This window comes from Exserohilum turcica, assembly GCF_000359705.1.
Source record: "Exserohilum turcica Et28A unplaced genomic scaffold SETTUscaffold_5, whole genome shotgun sequence".
Classification (NCBI taxonomy): domain Eukaryota; kingdom Fungi; phylum Ascomycota; class Dothideomycetes; order Pleosporales; family Pleosporaceae; genus Exserohilum; species Exserohilum turcicum.
The window spans coordinates 742,404-762,228 of record NW_007360266.1 but is presented as its reverse complement, the minus strand read 5'-3'; the positions used below and the strand labels follow the sequence as shown (position 1 = coordinate 762,228).

Here is a 19,825-nt window from a genome sequence, read left to right as displayed (position 1 = left end):
CGAGACATGGTGCAACACCACCAAGTGCAACACCACGGCGCTTAACGCTGCGACCCCCCCAAGAGGCCTGCTGGCTGCTCGAGTCGACCCATCTCACGCTAGCATGGAGGATGTATCTATGTCGGGATGCCCACGAAGCAGCTAGACACGTCCTTTTGCCCAGCTAGCATGGCGTGCACTCCACACACACTCGCGCTCACTCACACACACACACACACACAGGGTGCACGGTGACAAGATGCACATGAGCAGCCCCGTCCAGCTGTCTGTCTCGACGGCACCGCGGCCATGGACTCGCCGTGGCCTCTCCCTGCAGAACGCGTGGTACACACGTACATGGTGCATGCTGAACATGCCGACTGCCAGCCATGTTGGTCGCCGCCCGCCGTCGTCGTGGCAGGCCATGGTTCAGCTGATGTGCCCCCGGGGGGGGGTGCTTCTTTTTCCAGCACTGTGCGGCAAAAGCATCAGCGGCACGACCACGAGTGCGCGCGACAGCAGCTGCTGGCTTGCCAATTCGTGCAAAGGGGTTTCAGAGGCGAGCATGAACAGCTATTTTGAGGGCCGGATATGCATGTCTGGATTGGGGGCACACCAGCTTGGCACGACGGCACCGCACGACGAGAGCAGAGAAGTCGAAGCTGGAAGCACGCCATCTCCCCGCGACGTCATTGGGCCCGCCCGCCCTCGCGACTACGACTTTTGGCGCGACGGCCCACGGCGTTTGTAATCCACCCCATGTGGTTATAGCATGGCCATGGAGCCTCTGCTGCACACACCCACACCCACACCCACACCTCTCGTCTCCATGCTCGCATCCCCCCCGGCGCTCCACCTGCCACCGCCGTGGCCACCAAGACACCAGCCATGAGCGTCCCCCGCAGCCTGCTCGCCCGCGCGCGCCCATCTCGCGCGGCCTCTGCTACCCCACAATGTTTCGCAGCGACGCCAGCGCAGCCTTCCTGGTGCGTTGCAAGACCCCAGTGGAACCACGCTGTTCGCTCCATCCACCGGCAATCTCCGCGCAAAGCCCAGCATACCGCTGCTGCTCGCGAAGCCGAGTCGTCGAATCCCGCCCTCTCGTTTCCCTGTCTCGACGCCCATGAGTCTCGCTCGGCCTCACTCTCCAGGAAACGATCCTCGTCGGGCCCGGAGCCCTCGTATACGTCTGGCCACACGCTCAACTTCCACTCGACCCACCCAATGCTGCTGGACTGGGGCGGCATACTGCCAGAGTTCAACGTTGCCTACGAGACATGGGGGCAGCTCAACTCCACCAAGACCAATGCCATCCTCCTCCACACGGGCTTGTCAGCATCGAGTCATGCCCATAGCACCGACATGAACACGAAGCCAGGATGGTGGGAGAAGTTTATCGGGCCCGGAAAGCCGCTGGATACTGACAAGTACTTTGTCATTTGTACAAATGTAATCGGCGGATGCTACGGCTCCACTGGGCCTTCCTCGATAGACCCTGCGAATGGCCAGCGCTACGCCACGAGATTTCCCATCCTCACCATGGAGGACATGGTGCGCGCCCAGTTCCGCCTGCTGGACAATATGGGCATCCAGAAGCTGTACGCCAGTGTGGGCTCGAGTATGGGCGGCATGCAGAGCTTGGCTGCCGGCACCCTGTTCCCAGAGCGCGTGGGCCGTGTGGTGAGCATCAGCGGGTGTGCGCGCAGCCATCCCTACAGCATCGCCATGAGGCACACGCAGCGACAAGGTCAGTGCATGAAACCCCTCGGCTCTGAAAACGTGGATTGACGTGTTTGCAGTGCTCATGATGGATCCCAACTGGGCCCGTGGCTTCTACTACGACGGCATCCCTCCACATGGCGGCATGAAGCTGGCTCGAGAAATCGCCACAGTCACGTACCGAAGCGGCCCAGAATGGGAGCAGCGCTTTGGGCGACGGCGCGCAGACCCTTCGCGGCCACCGGCCCTGTGTCCAGACTTCCTCATCGAAACCTATCTCGACCACGCAGGCGAAAAGTGGTGTCTGGAATACGACCCCAACAGCCTGCTCTACGTCTCCAAAGCCATGGATCTGTTCGACCTTGGCCTGGAACACCGCACTCGCATCAACCAAGTGCGCAAGGCAAACAGCGGCAAGTTGCAGGCATATCTCGACGGACAGGACATCACGGCCCATGGCAGCAGTGACGTCTGTAGCCTAACATTGCCCGATGAACCTTATGAGGAGAAGGAACAGCCCGTTGAGCCTGACTCGCTCGCACAGACAGACGGCAATGAGCCGCCAGCAGACCTAGTGGCGGGACTAAGACCCATGGCCAATACCCCAACACTGGTTCTCGGTGTTGCTAGCGACATCTTGTTCCCCGCTTGGCAGCAGAAGGAAATCGCGACGACGCTCAAGCGCACGGGCAACAAGAATGTCACGCATATCGAGCTGGGCGAGGAAAAGAGCTTGTTTGGCCATGACACTTTCCTGCTCGACCTTCAAAACGTCGGCGGCGCTGTTCAAAACTTCTTGGGCTAAGCTGCAGCCGACTCCACGCTTCAATTGTATCCGTGCCAGCCGTCAGCTGCATGGGGTAAAAAGTCGGGGTTTTTTTTTCTTTCATGAATGCATCCTAGGGCGTTATACTATGGCGGGTCGGGGTCATGTAAAAGTGATAACGAATTGGCTATTTGTTGTGCTGTGGGTTACTTTGCACGTGCCATCTCATTCCTCACATTCATCCCCCTCCACTCTCCACTCATGGCTTCATCGATCCACTTGCACTCTGTCACGCCAACGTGCTCCCGAACATAGTCCTCCAGTGCCTTTGCCCCCGGTGCGTCTGCGTATATGCCCAGGGCGCCCACGCGGGGGATATGCAGCCGGGAAGCGAGCCGGCTGTCGGCCGACGTGGGTAGAGGGACAAGGCGCGTTGCCGTCTTGCATGAGTCCGGGGTAGCACATGGCCGAGAGAGGCTGCATAGATGCACCAACGTTGGGAGGTGAGCATGGGCTGGCGAGAGCGAGGGCTTCGGGTGACTAAGTACCACCATGCTCAGAGGCCGCAAGTCGTTGTGCGCCAATGCCTTGGCGCCTTCCTGCTCTTGCTCTCGACATGCAGCCAGTGCCGTCGACGGCGCAGTCTTTGCAGCCAGGGCCTCCAGGTGTCGCGTGACGCTGTTGAGGCCAACGAGGACATGATTGCCTATGGCTGGTCGAGGGGGCGGGGTCTCAGCCATGGTGGAGTCGTCTTGATCCGGTTGGGTGGTGGCGCGCTTGCGCTTCTTGCCTCTGGACGGGTGCATGTGGGTTCGGCGGTAGTCGCCTAGTGGGGTGATGAGACTGCGTGTGGGTTGTCAGTGCCGGCACAGGCGAAATGGCGTTGGGAGGCGATGCAGTCGGGCATATCGCCTTGCACGGCTGAGAAGCTGGGGAGGAAGGTTTTTTCCATGCATCCTTCTTCCTTCTTTCGTTCCTTTCTTTCTCTCCATCCTTCTTCTTGCGCCCCGCGTACCTACTTGGACAGCAATTCTAGAATGACGTCTTCATCGTCGCGCGATAGCTCTGGCCTGCGCCCGTCAGCCTTGCCCCGTCGTCGAATGCGGTGCGGGCGCGCCCAACCATCGAGTGTCTGTGAATGGCGATGCCGTCTTGAACACGGGCTTGGTGTTCTGCTTGGAGGCCGGCGCCATGGCGGGCACTGGCGGGCACTGGCGAGCGGCGCTGCTCTGCTCGGTGTGCGCACGCGGTGGGCACAGGGACGATGCAGCTTTTGCAAGACCGAAGTGCGTCCGGTCGTCCTGGGGGGTCGCGGGCGCGAGTCGAGATAAGGAGAGTGAAACTTATAAAGTGGAGTTGCCGGCGTGCCTGCATTAGAAGGAGGATTTCTCCATGGACGACGGATGGGGCATGGGCTATCCTGGTCGGCCGCTAGCGGTGCACGCTAACTGCGGGAACCAATGACGATGGTGGGGCGGGCTGGCAGCTCCCAGTCGGAGAGGGACCAATTTCTACACCACAACACTCCCACAGGCCCTGCGCCCCTCGTGCTCGTGCAGTCACCTCTCCAATTCCGCATCCTCCCAGGTCGCTGCGGCCCATGACTAGCTGCGCCGTGTTTCCTTTGCCTGCGCGCGAGCAGCTGCGCCAGTAAGGCGGGCACAAGCACCGCTGCTGCCTGCAAACCAGAGAGACCTGCTTGCCCTCTCTGCCTGGCCTCACCTGCCCGCCACCGGCCCACGCGTGCGCACATCTACCGGCCACGCCTGATTCTTTCGTAAACCGCCCCCCTCGCACACGTCTCTCACCGTCATGACCTCGCCGCATCATGGCCTAGTGCAGTCTGCCGCTGCCGACGAGCCAGCAACCGCCGCCCCCGCCTCGCCGCCGCGCCGTGATCCCATTGAAGACGCCGACGCGAGCTACACCCGCAAACGCCCCCGTCTGCACAGCGGCAGCAACAGCCTGCGTGCCATGTCTGCCGAACCACACACCCCGACCAACACAGCCGCATCGCCCCCGGACGCCCACGTAGAGATGACCATACGCTCCCACCCGCCCTCTTCCCCGGTACCTGCTGGAGACGAGAACCATAGCCGCGAAACCGCCCTTCTGCAGAGCCCACTGCCTGCCCACGCCCGCTCGCCCATCGTCCTCGCTAGTTCCGATGACGAGGCTGCAAGCCCGCCCGTCATGGTCATCGACGACGACGACGACGACGACGATGACGACGTCGTGGCCTTGTCCATGCACATGGATGCCGAGGACCACTTCCGCCAGTTTCCCTTTGCAAACGTTGGCAGCTATGTCACTGTGGTCCGAGAACTGGCCCAGCATATCCAAGATAGTATGTGGCTCCCGTCAGCCCTATCCGCTGGGCTCTTTGCCCTCTCAGCTAACATTCCGTAGTCGATAGCGATCTTGACCCCGACCTCTTTCTGAGCTTGTCGCAATGGCTCCTCGACATCCCCGACCCTTCCGCCGACATGCAAGGTTTCTACGTGAGCAAGGCGCCATTCTGGGATGATGTTGCCGTCCTGATACACAAGACCTTGGTTCGCAGGGTAGCGTTTGGCCACCGCCATGACCATCGGACAGGCGATGTCTTCTACAGCTTCTTGAGCGCCTACGTCAGGATATGCTCCTTTCTCCTGCTCGTCGACGCCCAACTCATTTCTCAGCCACGGTCGGACGACACATATCTTTTGCCTCTCATTAGCCAAAAGCATCTTCGTCATTTGCACACCATTCTTCGCCCCGATAAAGCGCCAGTCTATCATATGATCAGCAAAGAGTATTCCGTGGATATCCGCAAGATGGTTTTGCGGCTACAGCAGGACTTCCTGGCCGCCAACGGTGCTCGGAACCTGCTTCAGCTGGCCAACGAGGCGATCCTTCAAGTACCTACGAGCGTACAGCATCACATTGCCGTGTTTGCTTCGCCAGTGTTGATTGCATTGGGCTCATTGTTATTTCAAAGTTCCCTCCCAAGTAGCGAGCACGAGCGAAGCGACTTAAGCCGCGGTACCCTGCTATACTTGGAAAAGTACATGGACGATTTGTTCAACTTGAACAGAACCATTGAATCCGGCGTTGCGCGAGATCTCATTCAGCACTTCCATGCCCTGTTATTCGAGCTCTGCGTTTGGGACAAGAAGATAGAAGCGGACCTGGTGGATAGATTTCTGGACTTTAGGAGCCCCGATTCGCCAACGACTTCATCCCCCACCGAGATCGCCCCTCCAGGATGCCAGGACGAGTATCTCAAAGACCCAGAGTGTTTCCCAGCTCTAGTGGCCAATGCCTGGCGGTTCAAGATTCTGCGCAAATATTTGACCAAGGGCAAGATGGACTTGCGAGTGATGAGTATTGCCGCAATGGATGTGGGCTTGGTCGAGATTTGGAAGCAGTACAGTGAAAACGACGTGGCATGCAAGCATCCGGTCATGCAATACCTCGCAGACTTTCTCCTCGAAGGAAACATTGTCGACTACATCATCAGCGTCGACTCGCATCCACAACTTATCGCGCGCAGTGGGAACATTATCGGGTTTCTCGTTGTAACCCAACGTTGGTCGGATAGGCAAGCAGATGCTATCTGGAATACGGTTGCAACAAATCCCGATCCCCGTGTCGTTTCAGCAACCATGACCATGATGCGAGCCATCATCAACCTGATGAAGATTACCGATCACTTGTACCTCTGCATCAAGCTCCACGATCTCCCTATCAGTAGCTACACCATGGACATTCTACGTTTCCTCCGCGAACTGAGCGGCAAGATTGTGGAGAGGGCTTCTCCCAACGACCTTATAACAAGGGACCGAAGAGCAAGGCCATGGAACGTTTGCGTCCGCATGATTTGCGATACAGTTGCCCAAAAAGAGCCGGAGAAGGAACTAATGGATCTTCACAACGAAGCCATCGACCATCTCCGCACTTTGGCCCCACATGTCCCTGTCGATGAGCGCCTCACCATTTACCGTGAGTGTGCCGATCACATCAGCAGTCACTCCGAAAAGGCGACCGGCAGCGTAAAGGTCATTTACACGCTTGCATCACCACTCCATACAGGTGATGGCTTCTTTTTCCAGCAAAACCAGGATGTGACGCGCAAGATTTTGGAAGAAATCCCGTGGTTGGTTGAGAGGGAGAAAAAGGCGGAGTCAAGTGCATATCAGCTCTTGGCTCTTCGCTACAGACTGGAGCTTCTTGCGCTCATGATATGTCGCGCCGGGTCTGCCATACCTGTCGAACTCCACCATAACCTTTGGGAGCATACTGTTGGTCCCCACGCAATCTCGAATAACGCTCGGGACTGGGCATGGGCACAGCTATTCCAAACGATCAAGCTCATCCCTGATAACGAGTACTGTCAGCAACTTGTTTCTTCTTACCTCCACAACATGGAGCCTAGGCTTTACACACCTGGCATGTTCGAATTCGTTGCCAACTACAACTTTCCTGCTATCAGGGAGCTGGTTGCGACCAATGAAGGGGAGAAAATAGTATTGCAGATTCCTGGGGCTCCTCTGCTATGGTCTATGGTCCTCTTGTCGCCAGAAGGCACTGTTGAAGATCGCGCTGCGCGTCTTCTCGCCGGCCGCTATGTCCAGATCAACGAGGTCGAGGGTATAACGCTAGGAGATATGGAAGCCGCCCACGTTGCCCTTGTCGAGAAATGTATGCATGAAATACGGGACGCGTGCAAAACCGTACGCGAGTCACATTCCGACGACGGAACCTCAACAGTATCCGATGCGATACGGCACGAGAAAGAAGGACGCTGTCGAAGAATCATTTTGTTCCAAAAGTTGCTACTTGAGCGATTACGGCAGAGACCAGAGTTCAACCGTGGCAGGCGAGCGGACTCCAAGGTTGACGAGACGGACTTCCCATACGGAGATGCGATCACGATACGCTTCCAGTGCGCTAACGGCGAACGGCAAGCAGTATCGATGAGCCCAGACAACACTTTGGATGATCTCTATCGTAGGCTTTGTTGCGTCTCTGGCTATACTAAGCTTAATCTTTTTGCAAAGGGCCAGAGGGTTGATGTAGCTGCCGGGTTGAACGACAAGATCAAAGATATTGATTTTGGGGGCCAGCTTTTGGTGCAGAGAGCGCCTGACGCAAAGGTCACTGGTCCATTGTCGGAATCGATTGCTGGATCTTCGGTGTTTGAATCCACTGTGGCCAAATACTTTGGTGAGCTGTTCTCGTTGATGGACTCGAACGACACCATTAGTCAACTGGTATGTTGTTTCTCGACGTTTTGTATTCATCGGCTAATGTATGCAAGCTCTTCGACTACCTAAGCTTCTTCCCAGCGCGAAACAATGTTCCGGACAGCGTTGTAGCGGATGAAGCCACTTCTGAAGCCCTTTTCCCACCAGGGAAATTTTGTCAGGCAAGATATGCAGCCTTGGCTCTCCAAGCTAGGCTGCGCGAGCAGATTCGGAATGTAAGTGACAATTTAAGGGTTGGTCTAGGATGTCGTGCTAACAAGCTAGAAGTCAAACTTGGACGAAAGCTTCTTGGGTAAGGTTGTGCATCACTTGAACGATGCTCTCCTCGATACAAGGTTGATTGGCGAGACAATCTCGAGTTTCCAAGAACTGCAGCTAGCAGCAGTCCTTGTGAACGTACTATTGGACTTTCTCCGAGAGCGGCCTTCTCTTGAAATCTCAACTGGCTATTTTTCCGAGCCCGCTCGGCTTGCAGATCGCCTCGTGGCGATTCTGTTGGTAGCACTCGAGACAAACGAAGATGCCTCTGTCGTGCAGGATTGCTATGGTGCTGTTCTCGAAGCATCACTCCACTCTCGAGCCATGTGGGAGGCTTTCGTTGAGCATCCGCAAGTACCACGCTTGCACAGGATCCTGCTCCTAGAAGACCCTAGAACACCAGTTCGGGAGCATGTTGCGAGAAAGATTGCGTCTGTATGCGGAGGGGACCTTCCGTCAACCTGTCCACTGACCAAGGGCGAAGTGGCCATCAAATTCTGGACTGCCATATCTGCCATTCTCCCAGACTCTGTACGCCATTCTGCGCAATCCAAGCAGCTTTTTGGAATTGCCGACCATGTTTTTCGGGCTCAGGACGAATACCAGCGTAAGGAAGACCTGCTCCGCTCATGGCTGACACAGTGGAGCGAGCTACTATTGAGTTACAAACATGTTGAGGTCGTGGGGCGCGAAGACACGGACCACGTCGTATTTGGCCTGACGAAGCTCCTTCTTTGCTGTCTACTGTCACTCAAGTCCTTTAAACAACCAGTCAATGCTGGAAGTATCATGGAAAACATCTTCAAGAAGTGCATTTTCATCGAGAGGTATGTCTCGCAACGACACGACTCGAAGATCCAGAATCGGCGCTGGGAAAGATACTGACGACGAGCAGTTCACCTACTGTGGACGCCAGCACTGTGGAAATTCCAATACTGCAGTCGCATACAAGACGTGAGATGTACGACTTGATGTTAGCCTTGGTCGATGATAGCAGCACCTACAACCACCTCCTCCAGCTTGTGGGAGAGGTAGAGTTGGAGGATTGCGAGCCATCCCTAGCGACACTTTCAGTCGACCGTTCCATGGAAATCCGCTCCAGCACTGGTTATGTGGGCCTGTACAACCCACGCGCCATTTGCTACATGAACTCGCTTCTTACCCAGCTCTTCATGAACTTGAACTTCCGCAAGTTCATACTTGGATTGGAGCTTCAGGAGGGAAATACCTCGCAGAGGCTTCTTTTCGAAACACAGAGGCTCTTCACCAACATGCAACATTCTTTCCGGCGGTCGGCTGATCCGCGAAGCTTCGCGGCGTGTGTCAAAAACTCTGAGCTTATGCCAATCGACATCAGCGTTCAGATGGACGCCGACGAGTTCTACAACTCCTTGTTTGATCAATGGGAACGCCAGCTTATCAAAGAGGAGAACAAACAGGAATTCCGCTCGTTCTATGGAGGACAAACGCTCAATCAGATCAAGTCAAAGGAATGCGAGCATGTTTCTGAGCGATCAGAGACATTTTTCGCAGTTCAATGCGATGTGCTAGGCAAGGCTACGCTCCAGGAGAGTCTCCAGGCTTTTGTTAGTGGCGATGTCATGGAAGGTGATAACAAGTACAAATGCGAGTCATGCGACAAATACGTCAATGCGGTAAAGCGGTAGGTCATGCCTCCATGGTTATTGGAAGCCGCTAACGAGTACAGAACCTGCTTCAAGGAGGTGCCGGACAATCTAATCTTCCACCTCAAGCGCTTCGAGTTTGATTTGGTCGACTTCAGCCGGCGAAAAGTCTACGATCACTTTGAGTTCCCACCATGCATTGACATCAATGCTTACCATGTTGACTACCTTGGTGATCCAAGCAAACCGCATGTGGAAGACATCTTCGACCTTGTCGGTGTGCTCGTGCACACGGGTACTTGCGAACATGGCCATTACTACTCCTACATTCGTGAGCGGCCTTGTCCAACAGGAAGTACGGCTCCAACCTGGGTCGAATTCGATGACAGTAACGTTGCTCCTTTCGATCCAGCAGACATTGCCTATCGAGCATTTGGGGGTATGAGTGATGATACCTATAGCCGTATACCCAAGCAGTACTCGGCGTATATGCTATTCTATCAACGCCGAACCGCCATCAACGAAGACCAGCGTAAATGGGTTACCTCGACGGATGGACGGACACTCAAAGTCCCTATGCCACAGGCGCTCAAGGAAGAGGTCGATGCGACCAATGAGAACATCATCCGAGAGTACTGCCAATTCGATCCAAACCACACCAAGTTCTTGCGACAGCTTCATGCCATGTCACGCACGATCAACCATGGGTCTTGCTCTGAAGACCACGCCCATGTATGCATTCTCTTACACTGTTTCAAGAAACTGTACTAACTCCTTCCAGGAAAAGCAGTCTTTGCAGATCGTTCTCACACATCTTGGCCAGATTGCTTGGCGTCACACTTCCTCAGACATCTTCACGGAAACCTTGCTTCAGCTCCGACGTTCAGTGCTTCCGTGCGCTATGTGCTGTAACGTGGTACTCGATCACTTTGCTATGCACGAGGGTATCTTACTGAACTTGCTCGTTCGTTGCCCACATGCCAAGGTGCGGTCTCAGATACGCAACTTCTTCATTGAATGTCTCAAGACCTTGCGCGAGAAAGAGCCAACCCTATATGGACTGGAGGGTACTGACAACGATCTTGACTCTGAATCTCTGGTCTTAACGGAGGGGACACTCATAGATGTCGCCAGCCGGCTACGCCAGGTTGCAGATGATACTTGTCAAAGCACCCGAGGCTGGGATGATTTCTACCTAACCTTGACTCAGGTCATAGATTTGGGCCATGCCGAGACGACTGCTGTTTTGAATCATGGCTTCCTAGAGTTTTGCCTCAATTTGCTTTCTATGCATGTGCATACAGGCCTTCAGGATGACTATCCAGAGCTCTGGAGGATTCTAAGCAAGAAAGCGGGGATTTACAATAGGCTTGTAGAGTTCTTCTCGACTTTGCTTTCGCGGATGGATACACGGCTGTCTCCGATTGCCACAGGACTGGGCAAAAACCGTGGGCCTACGCTCGACCGGGAATGCCTCAAGTTTCCATTAACCCATCGGGAGCGACAGATGCTTTTCCATTGGGACGTAGAGCTGAAAGCAATCGCAGTCCTTGACAATGCCTTGGAGATGTTTGACCAGACCAAGTTGGACTACTTCTGCCCCGGTGATATCGTCAAATCGATGCTCGGTTTGGAGGACCCACAGGCCCAGTCTAATCTCTTCAAGACTATCAACGACGGTATCAGCCTCGACCCTCCGTTCTGCGACGCATACATACGGGCAGCGCTATCATTCTGTGAGGCCTCCCCGGTCATGGAAAATGTCACCAAGGTCATCAACACGGTATGCAAAGCCATCGCATCGACAAGCCGATTTGAAGAAGAACGGGCACCGGGCGGCATGGCTGTGCTCGATTTCTTCATTGGCCTTTTAAAAGCTGTGAACGAAGTGCTCTTCGAACAAAGACATCGATACATATTCTATTACTTGCTCTTGGCGAAGGCTCGCGTATGGGCGCCCGCTCTACTCCTCAACCATCTGGAGAGTGTACGCCAGGGCGCACATATCCTCGTGAGCGAGCTTTACAGCAGTCACGAAGACTGGCCTTCGGATGTGCTGCTTGTCAAGTGGAGAACGCTCCGTGATCTGCTAGGCGACATGATCCAGCGCATCATATACGAAAAGGATGCGGGCATGCTGAGGATGCATCTGACTCCGCTCATTGCCAGCTGTCAGTTCCTTGTTCAGCAAATTCTCGACCTGTCCCAGGACGAGGATCCGGACATGGACCTGTACAGAGACGACGCAAACGATAGTGCTCGCGTCTATTCGTGGCGAACAGAAGTTGAGCCTCGTCTGCAATCATGGCCACAAGACGACAGCCTATCAGCGGCCGACCTCTACGAGCAATCGGACTTTGGTAGTGAGTCTGATATTGACGAGGTAGCTGATGTTGAGTGATAATTATTGACTCAGTCTGTTGTCGCAGGTGATTCGGCAAAGACACTCGGTTCATCGCCTCCTCCTATTTCCAGTATCGACCGTGCGAGTTATGGTGCTGCCCGATTTTTCAAAGACGAATACTTGACAAGGGTCGAAAATTCGTTTCTAAATTCGAAGTCGTAAGACGGGAAAGGTTTCAATTGCTCGACAGCTGGTCTATTCTTGGTTGCCTGATTTTGCACAATTCTTGGGAAAATGCCAATTGCTTGGCCGACTGATGTGCAGGAGGGCCTTGGGCAACGTTGGCGTTTAGAGTCTTTGCTCGTTATCACGATGATTGTTTTATGATTTACATTGGAGCGGCATAGCGTGGGTGCTTGGGCGTGTTCGGATGGGCTGTGGGATGGGCTGATGATGCATGACATGGGTTGGGACATGACTACATTGCGTTGTGACTTTTGCTATTCTCAAGATAGAGCGCAGCTGCGTGCGCGTGAATGATTCAGAACCTTTGCTTTGCAAACATTACCCGTGCTGTAATGCTCGTGACGGGCTCCTGAGGAGGACAATGGAATCCTTTTATTTGTTTTATGCGTGATATCGACGTGCTAGCGCAGTGGTAATGAGATGCTTTATCATGTGAGCTTACCCACGATTTCATCATACTAGGCCTGCATCTCCCAGCCCAACCCAGTCGGACGCTTGCGGGGATAGGGCGTGGATAAGCATCTTAGCCAAGCTTTCGTCAGCGCAGAACGTGCTGTCGCGCGTCCCCGCCCGCAGCACCTACGTCATAAGAACGGAACTCGCGGACAGGCTTCCCACCACCCAGTTCGCGCTGCCGTCATAACGAGGCTGTTATCTTCAATCTTCTACCTTGCCGCTGTGCTCTTTAAATCCTCCAAATTACCTGTCCTCTCCTAATTTTAATTTTCCTTTCTCTCCTCGATTACCGCAATAATTGTGGCTATTCCCCCCCATCTTGCCTGCGGGAAGGGGAAGCACGCGACACGTTAAAATACCAGATTCCAGGGTTTGCGACGCTCGGCCGAGTCAATTGGAAGCTACCGGATAATCTCGCTTGAGTGGAAAAAAAGGAATATAAGAGGTGTTGAAGCGAAGAAGAAATCAACCACAGCAGAAACACCATGGCGAGCAAACTTGATGCGATGAAGCCACAGAGGAAGATTGAACTCTTTTCGGGTTCCTACTTTGCGGCGTGCACCATGGGCGGCATTATTGCGTGCGGGCCTACGCATACCATGGTTACCCCTCTTGACCTGGTAAGTGGTCTACGGTCTTAGTCTGACGGACTATGCTGGTAGTCTTGTAATCTTACCAAAGCCATCGCGCGCTCCAAAGGCGCAGAAACGAGTACCGTCGAATACCTTAGAGCCTTTTCACTAACAAGAGGTCGTTAGGTGAAATGCCGCCGCCAAGTCGACTCGTCCCTGTACAAGTCGAATAGCCAGGCTTGGAAGATGATTTACTCCAAGGAAGGTCTCCGCGGCGTCTTCTTCGGTTGGACACCCACCTTCATTGGATACTCGATGCAAGGTGCCGGGAAATACGGCTTTTACGAAGTCTTCAAGTACCTGTACGGCGACAAACTTGCGCCAGGTGCGCCGAAGCAAGTCGTCTACCTTGCTGCTTCGGCTTCGGCCGAATTCCTCGCTGATATCGCGCTATGTCCCATGGAGGCTATCAAAGTCCGCATGCAAACCACCCTGCCTCCATTCGCGCACACGCTGAGAGAGGGATGGGCAAAGGTCATCAAAGAGGAGGGTGTTGGTGGGCTGTACAAGGGACTGTATCCTCTGTGGGCGCGTCAGATCCCATACACCATGGTCAAGTTTGCGACGTTCGAGGAGACTGTTACCCAGATCTACAAGTTCCTGGGCAAGCCAAAGGAGTCGTTTAACGGCCTTCAGCAGACTGGAGTTTCATTCTTGGGAGGCTACATTGCTGGTATCGGATGTGCTGTTGTCTCGCACCCTGCAGGTATGTCGTCAACCGCCGCTCGTCTCAGGGTTATCCCAAGGAAAAAGCTAATCGACACCAGATGTCATGGTTTCCAAACTGAACAGCGACCGCAAGGCTGGCGAGGGCGCGGGCCAGGCCATTGGCAGGATATACGGCAAGATTGGGTTTACGGGTCTGTGGAACGGACTGCCCGTTCGTATCTTCATGATTGGTACTCTGACGGCCTTTCAATGGCTCATTTACGATTCCTTCAAGGTCTACCTTGGCGTACGTTATTCCATTCTCCATTCTCCATTTATCCCGAAAACCACTTTGCAAAGTCCCTACTAACATGACCCCAGCTACCCACAACCGGAGGCCACTAAGAACATGCATTTCCCATGCAAGACAAACGCAACGATGACGACAAAGAAGAAGGAGGACGAGGAGGAATCACACCCATATATTTCGCGAAACAAGTTTCCCAGTGCAACAGACCAAGATCATGTAATTCGACCCACGGAAACCCCTAGCCTCAGTCTAATTACATACATACATACCATACCATACCATACTACATTCATACGTGGTATTTCTCCAATCCGTGCTAAAGATCAGCTAGCCCCAAAAAAAACCCTGCCGAAAATAACCCGCACGTAGATCACAATCACTTACTTTCCCGCTGTCTTGGTCTCACCGTTGATCTACATTCCCCCCTTTCTTTTCCTTTCTTTTTTCTCCCTCTATGCTCCATCCCTTTGTTTCTGTTTTTTTCCGCACGGCGAAAACGGTCCGATCTGCAGGGACCAAAAAGAAGAAAAAAAAAATGAAAAGTTAAAAGTGCCGCGTTTTTCCCACGTGGGTGCGTGGAACGGTACACTCGGATCATTTAAACCTTCTGCTGCGTTTGGTCGGTCAACGAACCGCTGTGGCTGCCACGCGGTCGCTGTGGCTCGTGCTTGGAGATTGAAACTGTGGGGACTCTTTTCTTTTTGCGAATTTGGAAGGTTGTTTTTATTTTTGGAAGGGCCATGCGGGTGGGGGGGGAGCATGGTGACAGAAAAAGCAAAGCTGTCGGGGCTGGTGATGACATACGCAGTTTAAAAACGAGATGGAAATAGATGTGGATAGGAAAGGATGAAGAGAGAAAGGGAAGCAGGGAGAGTGTTGCACGAAAAAAAGAAAAAAGAGAAAAGCCATCAAATACTATAGACGAACGTCTTCTAACTTGTGTCTCACGAACTCCATGACCAACCTTGTCACATCTGTTTCTTGCTTGCTCGCTCACTCACTCACACGACCCTGTTCAGCCTGCCTGCCTGACTGTCCGCTCTTTTTCTTGGTTCCGGATCAGACTCACAACTTCCCAAGGAACCGACATGTCCTTGTTCTCTTCACTCCTCTCTTTCTTGCCTATCTCTCTCTCTCTTGCTCATTCGCTCGCTGGACACAGAACCGCCTGCCTAACCCCCAATCGCCAAGAAATCAAATCCCACATTTACGTTTCTAGGATGTGGAATTGATTTACAGGATGATACCGTTACCAGAGAGGATGGTGTTGTCGCCAACACCAGAGTTTCCGTTTCCGTTTCCGTTACCAGAGTGGATGTTGTTCTTGCTACCGGAGCCGGCGACGATGGCGGTCAGGGCACCGTCAACGCCATCAGCCTCGCGCTTGATGATCAGGCCGTTGCCAGAGAGGAGAGAGTTGTGTCCGATAACCGAGTTTCCGTTTTCGTTTCCATTGAGAGAGCCAATGTTGTTCTGTTAGGGGGAGGCAGAATGTTACTAAGATGTATTTTCCTATCACGTTATGAACGACGTACCTTGCTGCCACTGCCGGCGAGAATAGTGTCAACAACATCAGGCTCGCGCTTGTCAACAATGTCGTTGCCAGAGAGGATGGTGTTGTGGCCAATAATAGAGTTTCCGTTTCCATTTCCATTAAGAGAGCCAATGTTGTTTGTGCTGCCCTCGCCGGCGAGGATAGTGTCAACGACACCAGCCTCACGCTTGACGTCAAGGACGCTGGTGGCGTCGGAGACGGGCTTGACGAGGCCGAAGAGGGAGCTATCTAGTCCGTTGGTGTCAGGAACAACGCCGTTGACGACTGCGAGACCACCCTCAACAACGGGAGTGTGCTTCAAAGGGTCGGTGAGACCGCCAGCAACGGGAAGGCCGTTAACAACGGGAATACCGCCATCAGCGGTAAGGTCGCGCTTAGCCTTCTTGTCGTCGAAGACGTTGATGCCGTTGGCCACCGTGTTAACAGGCTTGGTGGCAAGACCGGCAAGATCGGTAACCCCGGAAAGGTCACCGCCAAGCTGGCGCTTTTGGATGTCACTCTCGAGGCCCTGGACAACACTGCCAGCGCCGAGCTTGCCAGTAACACTGTCAACAGTCTGAGCAGTACCAGGAACGACGGGAACACCGAGTTGACGCCTGGCGTTACCAACGACCCTGATCTTGGTAACGTCGCCAATAGCGCCGGTAACGCCTTCAAGCTCAGTTCCCTGGCGCTTCTCCTTCAGAATACCATCCGTGAGGCCGTTGAGTGCAACCACGTTGCCAGACAGAAGGGCGTTGTCACCAATGACCTTGTTGCCGTTGTGGTTGTCGTTTCCAGAGCCGATGTTGGTGAGGCTGCCGGCCTGAGGCGTAGGAGCCGAGAGCACGGATGCGGACAAGGCAAAGATGGAAACACTGGTGTAGAAACGCATCTTGATGGTGTCTGATATATTAGAATATTAAGTGGTATAAAACAACAATGAGCGACTTGAGTTGATGCGTAAAAAAGAGTGACGGACAACGATGCGTTGGAGGATGATCGTGGTCGGAGGAGTCGGACGTGGTTTATATATCCTATTCGCAAGCTTCCTCGTAGTAGCCTCTGTCGATTCAGAGGACTCGCCGATCAGTGTCATCGTATGCCAGCGGCCACCGCAAGCCTAGTTTGCTGGAGCCTGTCGTTCCGAACAATTCCTGACTGCATGCTGCTGCCCGTTTAGAATAGGGAGAAATCATGGACGATCGTCATTAGTCGACTGTGCCTCTACCACTCTCCAATCAAAACCATGCATGGAGGCACTGAAGAGGGTTAGTGCCTGCAGCGGGGAAGCAGGAACACGTGCTGTGGGGTACAGGTTTATGAATCGTGCAGACGCGAAGTGAGAATGTTGGTCATCTGTGCGGTGGCTGTCAAGCTTCCTGGGGCGTTGCTTGGAGACTTTGGATAGCTCTCTTTTCATCGCTTATGTCAGACTGAGGGCGAGTTCCGCTCCAATTACAGTACGGATGCAAGTGTAGTTCATAAGCAGTTGACAGTAGCAACGGCCGGTTGATCTATCTTGCAAACGGTGCAAGGACGGACGAACCGTGCAATAGTTGACGCGTAGGCGTATGTAGAGTGCAAGGCACTCGTCCAGGGGGCCTGAATGGGGGGTATTTTTTTTCCAGCTGGTTGCCTGAGCGGGCGAACCACGGCCACCCCTGACGATCTATGGGTACTGAACGGGTGTGGCGCTAAAGGTCGATCATCCGCTTTCGGCAGATACGCACATTGTCCAAGTAGCTGCGTCAGACGAGCCAGTCTTACCAGGCGTTTCTATTCGTTTCCTTTGTCAATCGTGACTAAGACGAGCCAGAGAGTTCGTATTGTGCCGTGCGGCGAGGTTGCTGTAGCCTTGATGACAGACTGATGTAGGGATATGCTCGTGTGGGCTCCTTAAGGGGAGGGGGTGCCAGAAGGGGAGGTGATAGCCATGGCAGTGAGATTTGACCGGGGAGTAAACCCTCTTGGCAACGCTTTGGCGCCGGCGCTAGCCACGTGGGGTTTGGTAGTGTCAGAGAGCTTCGCCGAGCCCAATTGGGACGTGTTCCAATCATCGACGTGACCACCATCTCTTCACTTCGTCGATGGAATTTGCCGATGGGTTAGACTCTCCCGCTGGTCATGATCACCATCTAGTGAGACAAGCCGCTATGTTGCTGGAACCCTCTCCCCGTCCCTGGTTCTAATTAAACTAGCGGATGGGTACAGAGTTCCTATTATAGGTATAGAGCAGGGTTAGGTTACATAGATCTTAAGTAGAGGGAAGGTTAAGTTATATAGACCTAAAGTAGATATAGAGTTAGGTTATATCAACTTTAGGTAAAATTAAATTTCAATTAACTATAGTATAAATAGAGTTGAAATTGAGTTATTTAAGTTTTAGTAAAGTTAAAGTTGAACTGAACTGATTATCAGTATACTAATATAACGCTTAGTAAAAGTTCCCTATATAAACAAGATATATATGATAATAAATATTCTATTAATTATATCTAATTATTAAAGATGGAGAAAGTATGATTTTCTAGTGTTTTACGCAGGATAACAGGTATTACTTCTACTTATTGATTAATGAACTTAAATAGGCTTTTATTACCTACTAAGTATATAGATAAGTAAAATAAATTAAGTATATTACTTATTACTTGGATTTTAGTAGCTAAAGCTGTAGTATTTTCTAATACTAAAACTACTTAGTAATTTTATTTTTAGTTAAATATTTACTTCATTAAATGATTTAAACTTAATGAGCACTTTTTAAAAGGTTTTATAATAACTACTTAACTACTACTATATATTTTATTATTACTATTAAGTTATTTACTCATTTAGGCTTATTATATACTACTTTAATAAGTGGTAGCTTATTAAAGTAGTATAGTAACTTTACTTATTTAGTGTGAACTAAAAGTAAATATTATTTTATTTTATATGAATCTATTTCTTTATATAAATGAAATCTATTGAATCTTTCAAGCTTTTTATTAAGCTTAATTCTACTTTCTTTAGTATTCCTAATAAGTAGCTACTAATAAAAAATATAAGTATATTAAAGGTACTAGTATTTATATAATAGTAGCTTCTACTCTAAACAACTTTATATAAGTAATAGGTTATTAGAGCTAAATTGTAGGTATAAAATGAATTTCATAATTAAGCTTTAAGAAATAACGTGGTTCACAAGTAAGTTGCTAACACAAGCGAGTCGCTAACGCCCTACTACTACATCTATATTAACACCTTATTATAGTTTTTTATTATAGTGAATAAACTATTATAATACACTAAATTAATTATTAGAATCGCTACTATTACTTACACTATCTATCTTAACTACGTAGGTACGAGCGTTGTATCTAGTCTACTTATAACGCCTACACTACTGCTCTTCTTGCACCCTCTTTAACGCACTCTTACTATTACTATAACTACTACCCGCCTATTTAGCTAATACTTCTTATACTTTACTAATAGTAAGAGTCTCTTCTATCTATATATGTCGCCGCTTGAAGCTTTTACGCTTATTTAACTTATTAAGAGCTACTTAAAGCGTACCTATTTCCTCTATTATAAGCGTTATTTTATATGCTATTTGCTAGGCCCTCTTACTTAGCTACGCAATCTACTTAGTAAGTAAATTAGTAGAAGACCTATAGCGTTTTCTTACGCTCTCTTCAATAAAACTAATTTAAGACTTAACTTTGCGCGCGTTGCGTGGTGTCTGCGCCTACTAGATAGCTACCTATTCTAGTAATTGTATAAGTGTCTACACTACTATATTAAGCTTAGATAGCATAGCCTATAGGTTGTGTAGGACTAGACTAGCGCCTCTAAAGCTAGCTTAGATATTCTCCTTTGTAATAGACTACTTAAAAGCAGTCTTAAAGGCTAGTAAGAAGGTCTCTTTGCTAATATAGTAGGTGCGGTTACGTGCTAAGCCTAAAATAGCATTACTATACTTGCGCTTTGACAGCGAGAAGCAGGTGATGTTAAGAGGCTATAATAGGTAAGACAAGTGTGTAAGTATGAAGAGAAGCACAATATGCTTCTCCT

General features: G+C 51.6%; 6 protein-coding genes across 6 annotated transcripts; 4 read left to right on the top strand and 2 right to left on the bottom strand.

The window, feature by feature from the left end:
- Positions 1-442: 442 nt before the first annotated feature.
- SETTUDRAFT_164658 (uncharacterized protein) lies at positions 443-777 on the top strand. The gene has a single exon (XM_008030798.1). It carries the CDS (start codon positions 575-577, stop codon positions 728-730), a length of 156 nt encoding a protein of 51 aa, XP_008028989.1. The 5' UTR covers positions 443-574; the 3' UTR covers positions 731-777.
- Positions 778-867: 90 nt separating this feature from the next.
- On the top strand, positions 868-2,503 carry SETTUDRAFT_155772 (uncharacterized protein; the record flags this gene model as incomplete). Its single annotated transcript, XM_008030797.1, has 2 exons — positions 868-1,726; positions 1,779-2,503. The coding sequence occupies 2 exons, from the start codon at positions 868-870 to the stop codon at positions 2,501-2,503; spliced, it is 1,584 nt and encodes a 527-aa protein (XP_008028988.1).
- Positions 2,504-2,670: 167 nt separating this feature from the next.
- SETTUDRAFT_21909 (uncharacterized protein) lies at positions 2,671-3,657 on the bottom strand (the record flags this gene model as incomplete). The annotated part of the gene is made up of 3 exons (XM_008030533.1): positions 2,671-3,307; positions 3,484-3,534; positions 3,587-3,657. 3 exons carry the CDS (start codon positions 3,655-3,657, stop codon positions 2,671-2,673), a joined length of 759 nt encoding a protein of 252 aa, XP_008028724.1.
- Positions 3,658-4,276: 619 nt separating this feature from the next.
- SETTUDRAFT_139596 (uncharacterized protein) lies at positions 4,277-12,407 on the top strand (the record flags this gene model as incomplete). Its single annotated transcript, XM_008030796.1, has 7 exons — positions 4,277-4,815; positions 4,881-7,719; positions 7,767-7,928; positions 7,981-8,798; positions 8,867-9,634; positions 9,680-10,328; positions 10,378-12,407. 7 exons carry the CDS (start codon positions 4,277-4,279, stop codon positions 11,995-11,997), a joined length of 7,395 nt encoding a protein of 2,464 aa, XP_008028987.1. The 3' UTR covers positions 11,998-12,407.
- A 508-nt stretch (positions 12,408-12,915) lies between these two features.
- Positions 12,916-14,501, top strand: SETTUDRAFT_164656 (uncharacterized protein). The gene is made up of 4 exons (XM_008030795.1): positions 12,916-13,262; positions 13,401-13,980; positions 14,042-14,229; positions 14,304-14,501. Exons 1-4 carry the CDS (start codon positions 13,128-13,130, stop codon positions 14,325-14,327), a joined length of 927 nt encoding a protein of 308 aa, XP_008028986.1. The 5' UTR covers positions 12,916-13,127; the 3' UTR covers positions 14,328-14,501.
- A 631-nt stretch (positions 14,502-15,132) lies between these two features.
- Positions 15,133-16,688, bottom strand: SETTUDRAFT_164655 (uncharacterized protein). Its single transcript, XM_008030794.1, has 2 exons — positions 15,768-16,688; positions 15,133-15,705 (listed from the first exon to the last, which is right to left on the bottom strand). Exons 1-2 carry the CDS (start codon positions 16,659-16,661, stop codon positions 15,466-15,468), a joined length of 1,134 nt encoding a protein of 377 aa, XP_008028985.1. The 5' UTR covers positions 16,662-16,688; the 3' UTR covers positions 15,133-15,465.
- Positions 16,689-19,825: the final 3,137 nt, after the last annotated feature.